Below are 8,331 nucleotides of genomic sequence, written 5' to 3'. Positions count from 1 at the left end.
AATAATCATTAAATGCTTGGGATGAAAACTCAGCAGCATTATCAAGTCTAATAGACTTAATTGGATTATCGGGAAATTGTGCCCGTAATCGAATTATTTGTGCCATTAATTTTGCAAATGCGAGGTTGCGAGATGACAATAGGCACACATGGGACCATCTAGAAGATACGTCTATTAAGACCATAAAATATCTCAACGACCCACTAGATGGGTGAATAGGTCCACAAATGTCCCCTTGTATACGTTCCAAAAACGCAGGGGACTCAACTCCAACCTTTGTTGGTGATGGTCTAATAATTAACTTGCCTTGATAACAAGAAGTGCAAGAAAATTCATCATTTAAAAGAATTTTTAAATTCTTTAATGGATCCCATTTGAGTTTTCTATAATTCGTCTCATCATAATCGATCCAGGGTGTCCCAATCGATCACGCCAAAGTACAAAAGTATTGGAATCAGTAACCTTTTGGTTTACGGTAGAATGTGCCTCAATTGCACTAATTATTGTCCAATACAGGCCACAAAACAAAGATGGGAACTTCTCAATAACTCTCTTTTGGCCAGAGACATTCTTGGTAATGATGAGATATTCAAGATTATTCTCATCTTATTGTCTCAATATGATATCCATTTCGACGGATATCTTTAAAACTCAACAAGTTCCTCTTGGACTTGGAGGAGAACATTGCATTCTCTATGATAAGTATTGTTCCCTTAGGCAGAGTTATAGTAGCTCTTCCAGAGCCTTCAATTAATTTACTACTACCAGAAATTGTAGTAACATCTGCCTTACACATATTTAAATGAGAGAAATATTTCTTCTCTTTGAATATTGTATGTGTCGTACATGAATCAATTAAATAAATATTTTTACAATTGAACTTTGATCCAAGTTTGCTTTATGAAATATCCATATTTGCTTCCCATTATTTGACATACAAAAGAAATATATGAATAAATATTAGTATTTTCAGAGATAGAAGAAAAGAAACAATTATAAGTATATGCATCAAGCTACGTTTCTTCTGTATTTCCATTTGAATGTATATCAATAACTAATATAATAAATATAATATAAAAATATAGATAGTGGACAACCAACTAAAAATACTTAAATCTATTAGTAGTATTATATTGGACTCTATATCATGCACGTAACTAACATTGGTTTTGCTCCATTTCTTGGGTAGGACTTCTTTATCAGACATTTGACAAAAGCATTAGATTTTGGGCAAATGAGAACTATGCTAAACTTGTAACTTGAAAATTGTTTGGTGGTTTACGCAAGTTACACTGAGACAAAAGGTATTTTCAGTCACTTTGACACTCGGTGAATAGAGGTTAATAACAACTCAAACAAAGTGATTCAGATGCGTAAACTATTAGCAAGTGACAATTTTAAGGTAGTTTTTCATATCCTCAAACAAATGAACACCATTATTGTCAAGAACTATATTTAATCAAAACGAACTAACATTATTTCATAAAATAAATAATACTAATGACTACTACTCATGTAAAAAAAATATTATGATTACATGATATTATTCACTAGCTACTACGAATAGGAAAAATAAAAATTAAACTACTTAATCTTCTTTAACCACGGACCCATCACCGATCAAGTGGTCTATTTTCCCATCAGGGTGCTCAAAGAAGTCTGTCACATCTAAGTGGGTGATGTCAAATTCATTGTCATAGACAAAGTTAGCTTCAGGGTCTTTGTTCTTTAGAGATGCTTGATAAAGCTCAACCAAATGTCTTGGTACACGACATATATTTGCCCAATGCCCTTTTCCACCGCAACGATAACATTCAGTTTCTTAACCATTTGCCTTTGGCTTCTCATCTTTCCTTTTCCACTTTTGGTGGTTATTTTCTTTGGGGGGTGATCAACACTAGGAAAATTTCTTCCTTGTCCAAGGCCACGACCATGACCACGACCACGACCACGAATAGGGCCACGGCCTTTTCCACGCTTAGAATAATGGGAGTATACCTCATCCACTTCAGGCAATGGTGTAGACCCAGTGGGTCGATTTTCGTGATTTCTCATGAGCAAGTTATTGTTTCGCTCAGCCACAAGGAGAAGAGAAATCAGCTCAGAGTACTTCTTGAAACTTTTCTCTCTGTACTACTGTTGCAGGACCATATTGAAGGCATGAAACGTTGTAAACGTTTTTTCAAGCATATCATAATCAGTGATAGTATCTCCACAGAGTTTCAATTTAGAAGTAATTCTGAACATCGCAGAATTATATTCAGAAACAGACTTAAAGTCTTGGAGCCTCAGATGAGCCCAATCATATCGTGTTTGTGGAAGAGTGACCAACTTTAAGTTGTCATATCTTTCCTTTAAACCATTCCACAAAATAAGTGGATCTTTGACTGTGAGGTATTCTAGTTTCAACCCTTCATCAAGGTGATGGCGCAAGAAAATCAAGGCCTTAGCACAATCTTGGGTGGATGCTTTAGTTTTGTCTTTAATGGCGTCTCCAAGACCCATTGCATCTAAATGGATTTCAGCATCCAACACCCATGTCATATAGTTCTTGCCCGAAATTTCAAGGGCAACGAACTTTCTTTTCATAATGTCAGTCATAATTAAAAAGAGGAGAAAAGTTATACCTTAATCTTCTCAAAGAGCTTCTTGAGACGGTAGAGTCTCGTGTTGATAATGTGTTATGAAACAATAAAAGAACAATATTGCAGAGAAAGAGAGAGAGGAAATTCTTATTGAATTTTGGAATGATTTACAATGGGGTAAGACCCCTCTATTTATAGGGGAAAAATGACTTAGCACAAAGTAAAATTCTCTACAAGATAGACATTCACTCTAAATAGAATTCTATTCATAACATATTATATTTTTTTAGATATTCAATATTTGTATTGTTTGAACTGTTGTCTATACACACAAATTGTAACAGTCACAAGACATGCTTAGCATTATCTGGTGAAACTATTAAGGTGAACAAAGACAATAGAAAACTTGAAGGTTGGCGTGCCGCACAAATAATGTAATATCATCGCAGAGCCCGAATTTAAAGTTTATCAGTTATGAATGAGCCATTAAATTCATAACTTATTTTATTTACTGAATTCGCAATTAAATATTTATATATGTTTAGTGAATTTCTTAATACATTATACTTTTCGGCAAAGAAGCATCAATTGATACATTTTTGTTAGAGGCAATTTTACTTGAGAGAATAACACTATATACTGCTGCTCCTTTAGGATCCCTAGGTTCCTTTACAGGTTTTCAAGCTTGTAGGCAGGGGTGGATGCAGCATACATCTACGGCGTTCAACTGCATCCAATAATTTTGACACAGAGCATAAATTTATATGTAAAAATCATTAAATTTAGAATAAATAGAAAATATGAACTCGTAACTTTAAAATATAATGAATTTTTTGCTAAAAATTTATGTTAAACCAATAGAATTAAAATCCTAGATTCGGCTAGGAGGCATGCATGACATCATTTACAAAATTAAGGTTCTTTTCATTTTCCTTCCTTTATTTAAAGATTTTGTTAAAGTTCGAAAGTGACTGAGATTTTTCTCCGTGATGATAAGTTCTTCATGGAACACAAAGATTGTATTTCACATTTTTTAGTATTCCAAAAACAAAAAGACTTTACATTCTCCCGACAGTCGTATGCATTATATAACTCACCAAATCCACAACTATGATTTATGGTTTTGCTAAACTAGTACTTTATTTAAATCTTACACTCTTCGTAACTGTTACACCGAACCAAATTAGAAATTTCAAATTTTAAATGTTCTTTTAAAGTGTTATGCCAAATCAAATAACAACTTAAATTTTCAGGTGGAGAGAATTAAAAATTGAACTAATTTTTCTAATTTCTATGACTTAGCATCTTTCATAGTCCAAGAAACCTATTTTTTTTCCTTCAATTTTTAACATTTTCCCTTAGTGCGGTGGTGAAGCAAACTTCAGCGAAGATCTTGATAGCCTCTTTGGTCATGTTTCTTTTTTGTCAAAAATATTTTTTTTAAAATTACGATGTTTGGCTAAGCTTTTAGAAGGAAAAACTGCTTTTGAGTAGAAGCAGAAGAAGTTTTTGAGAAAAAAGAAAAAAAATAGCTTCTTCCTAAAGTGTTTTTTTGAAAAGTACTTTTGAGATAAATATACTTATAGCCTGTTTGGCCAAGCTGCAAAAATTAGCTTATTTTGAGAAGTGCTTTTTTTTAAAAAGTGCTTTTCTCAAAAGTACTTTTGGTGAGAAGCAGTTTGTGTTTGGCTAATTAGTTTGAAAAGCACTTCTGAGCAGCAATTAGTGTTTTGCCAAGCTTTAAAAAACTGCTTCTAATAGCTTGTTTGGCCAAGCTGGAGAAATCAGCTTATTTTGAGAAGTGCTTTTGAAAAAAGTACTTTTGGAGAGAATCAGTTTGTGTATGGCTAATCAGTCTAAAAAGCACTTTTGAGAAATAATTTGTGTTTGGCCAAGCTTTTTAGAAAGTGTTTTTAAGTGTCAAATTACGATAACAACATATCAATTTTCAGTCATATCATGTAATAATTTACATTTCAAAGCATTTAAGCAGTGTAGATCAGAAAATTCCACATAAATAACATGTGCACATTGTGTCGAGGTCGTACGGCCTGGTCCGACATAATAATAAACTGTGCACTGCCAGAGGGTCGAATGGCGTGAATCATAGACGCATCTATTTTCTACCGAGGTGATCGACCCGATCCACAAATAACAATTCATTATCAAGTAAGCAAACATTGCTCATTTATAGTCAAATAATTCGTACACGTTCTCAAGTAAATGAGTATAACCGTTTATATTTATTTACCAATATCTAGCATGTCCTAAGTGATCTTATAGCAAGCAAGGACGCAAGCATTTGCAAGTATACCATGATACGGGTCCTAAACTACCAGGACAGTTAGCATAATAGTAGCTATGTACGAACTCTCATCACCACGTATGTACGTAGCCCCCACAGATAGTCACATATATATATATTTAATTCGCCTATGGGGTTATTTCCCTCTTACGAGGTTAGAAAGGAGACTCGTCTTACTCCAAAGCTTACTTCCAAATTTAAGAATGCGTTCAAACCCTCAAATCGGAACCGAACGATCCAAAACTATTAAAATGGGGTAAGAACTAGTCAATACATTCTCAAGAGTCCATATTCTAACTATTAAAGTAATTTCACAACCCTAAATGCAATGTTCCTAAAATTCATCCCCGGGCCCACGTGCTTGGATTTCGAAATTTTTTGAAGAAAGTTGTTACCCATAACCTAAGCATCAATAGGTCCGTGAGTGCGAGAGTTCGGGACTTTATCAACTTGGATCCTCCAGTATATACAGGGGTTGATCCTAATGCTGACCCACAGTATTTTCTGGATCTTATGCAATGGACCTTACAAATTATACATGCCACGGATGTTGAGTCAGTGGAGTTTACTTCTTATAGACTACGTGATGTTGCTGTGACATGGTATGAGACTTGGAAGCAGACTTGGGGGCCTAATGTGCCACCAGTGACATGGAAGGAGTTCTCTGAGGCATTTTTACAACAATATTTGCCAATCGAGCTTCGAAGAGCCCGACGAGATAGGTTCTTACACTTAGAACAGGGTAATATGAGCGTTCGAAAATATAGCATACAGTTCAACTCTTTGGCTAGGTATGCTCCTACGATTGTTGCTGATATGAGTGATCGGGTACACCAGTTTGTTAGTGGTTTGGGGGCACACTTGATAAATGAGTGCACTACAGCTTCTCTAAACCAAGGAATGGATATTGCCCGTATTCAAGCATATGCACAGGGTCTAGAGGATCGCAAGAGGCAGCAACGAGCCAATTGAGAGCATGATAGAGGCCAGCAGAAGAGGGCGCAGTTTGCAGGTAACACAAGAGAGTTTCGAGGTAGATTTAGGCCACAGTTTCCTAGGCACCCATCTTATCCGGTAGCCAGTGCGCCACCACATTATTAGGGACAACAACATGATCGGACCACTTATTCTGGTCCAGATCAGAGTTCACGGACCCCAGGTCCACAGTTTAGAGGAGAGTTTAGTCAGATGAGGCCTCAGTTTCCCAGATGTGATCGAAGTGGCCGAAATCATTTTGGACCATGTCGCCAGGGTTCTGATGCATGTTATGCATGTGGACAATCAGGTCATATTATGAGACATTGTCCGATGACAAGTGGAGGGGGTATGGCTCAGCCGACGGCATCTGCATGGGCTTTTTCTTCTTCGGTACGTCCTCTTAGGCAGAGTATGCAGACATCAGCTGGCAGGGATAGGGGAAGATTTGGAGCTTCTGGTTCAAGAGGTCAGCAGAATCGCATATATGCTTTATCGAGTCGTCAGGATTTAGAGTCATCTCCGGACGTGGTTACAGGTATACTATCCATCTTTTCTATTGATATGTATGCCCTAATAGATCCTGGTTCTACATTGTCGTATATCTCCCCCTTCGTTGCTAGTAAATGGGATAGAGAGCCTGAATTGTTGCATAAGTCATTTGAGGTAAAGCGATAGTAGAGGCTTGAATTGTGTTCGTGGCATCGAGGTAAGTGTTTGGTCTAACCTTAGCTTGAGGGATTAGGAGTTGCGTCCTATTTGCTATGTGTTATTTGTTGAGTACGACGTATAGGTATGGTGACGAGTATCTATACGTTGGTGTCAAGCATGCCTGTGAGTCTTATACTATGATTAATGTGACTTCGTTTGTATTGATCATGCCTTTTGTGAGGATTTCTATTGTTGAGAAAGGCTCGTGGAAGTAATATTGGAAATTTGAATATTGAAGAACGTTGGCTCAAGTTGTAAAATGAATTGTGGAAGTATAATTGGCAATTTAACCCTATAGAGCATTGGCTCAAGTTGTGAAGTGAGTTGTGAAGTAAATGTGAAAAGGAAAAGAGAAGAAGATTTTTAATGTTGTTCCCTCACCAGGATTCGATTGTTGTACTGTTGTTCCTTTGCCGGGATTTTATTGTAACTTTATTTATTTCCTTGCCTTTATTTCTTGTGAGTATTATTTTGGTAAGAGAGTGTTAAAGCACGAAGGGTGATGTCGTGCACTTGTCTTTGATTTTCCTGAATCTTGCAAATAATTGAGTTATGTTGTCCTTTACGTTTATTTACTGATTTTCTGTTGTTACTTGATTCTATTATGTGGTTATTGATTCTCTTGCTGGGATTTTGTTGTTCCCTTATTGTTCCCTTGTCGGGTCTCCATTGTGATTGGTGTTAAATTATATATTGGATCGGGTTGCACACCGCAATAATATTATATTTGGATCGGGTTGCACGTCGCAACAATATTATATGTGGATCGGTTGCACGTCGATATGTGGATCGGATTTCACGCCGCAATAATATTATATGTGGATCGGGTTGCACGCTACAATAATATTGTATGTGGATCGGGTTGCACGCCGCAATAATATTATATTTGTATCGGGTTGCACGCCGCAACAATATTATATTTGGATCGGGTTGCACGCTGTAACAATAATATAATTGGATCGGGTTGCACGCCGCAACAATAATAAGTGATATGGATCATGTTGCACGCCGAACAGAGCTATTGTGTTTTGGGATCGGGTTGCGCGCCGCAACAATTGATAATACAAAGTGTTTATAGATTGGTTACGAGTTCCTTATTGTTTTGTTATAAATTCTAAATTGTTCTCATGCTTTTCTCTTAATTTACTGTTGGTACTGATTTTCCCCCACAACATGTACCCCCTCCCACCTTTACTTGTTATTCCTGTTTTATTTTTTCGTTGCATATTATATAATTGTACAGGTTTATTTGGTAGTCTGGCCCTAACCTCGTCACTACTTCGTCGGGGTTAGGCCATGCACTAACCAGCACATGGGGTCGGTTGTGTTGGTACTACACTCTGCACTATGTGCAGATCCCGGAGTGGCAACTTTTGGACCGTAGCATTTGGTGACTGCCTTCAGTCAAATTAGAGATCCCGAGGTAGCCCTGCAGGCGTCCGCAGGCCCGACATTCTCTTCTATCTTTATATGTATTCTATTTTCATTTTCTTCCGAGACAGATTGTACTTTCCTTTCAGACATTTGTATATAGTAATTCGTAGACAGTCCGTGATATTGTGACACCGGATTCCGGGTAGAGATGTATGTTAGCATTGTCGTACTGTTTATGGTTAATTTATCAGATTAAGTCTTCCGCTTGTATCTATTTATCGCTAATATTTCACTGTTATTTCATTGTTAACTTAAATTGTTAAAAGGCCTAAATAAAAGGGTTAGTGATTCTATATAACGTGGCTTGTCTAGCTTTCACGA

General features: G+C 36.7%; 1 protein-coding gene across 1 annotated transcript; it reads left to right on the top strand.

Annotated features, from left to right (window-relative positions):
• The first annotated feature begins 6,078 nt into the window (after positions 1-6,078).
• LOC104223826 (uncharacterized) lies at positions 6,079-6,543 on the top strand. Its single transcript, XM_009775327.1, has one exon. The coding sequence runs from the start codon at positions 6,079-6,081 to the stop codon at positions 6,541-6,543; it is 465 nt and encodes a 154-aa protein (XP_009773629.1).
• Positions 6,544-8,331: the final 1,788 nt, after the last annotated feature.

This window comes from Nicotiana sylvestris, chromosome 5 (genome assembly GCF_000393655.2).
Source record: "Nicotiana sylvestris chromosome 5, ASM39365v2, whole genome shotgun sequence".
Lineage (NCBI taxonomy): Eukaryota > Viridiplantae > Streptophyta > Magnoliopsida > Solanales > Solanaceae > Nicotiana > Nicotiana sylvestris.
Note: the sequence above shows the minus strand (reverse complement) of the source record. Positions and strands in the feature narration are given on the sequence as shown.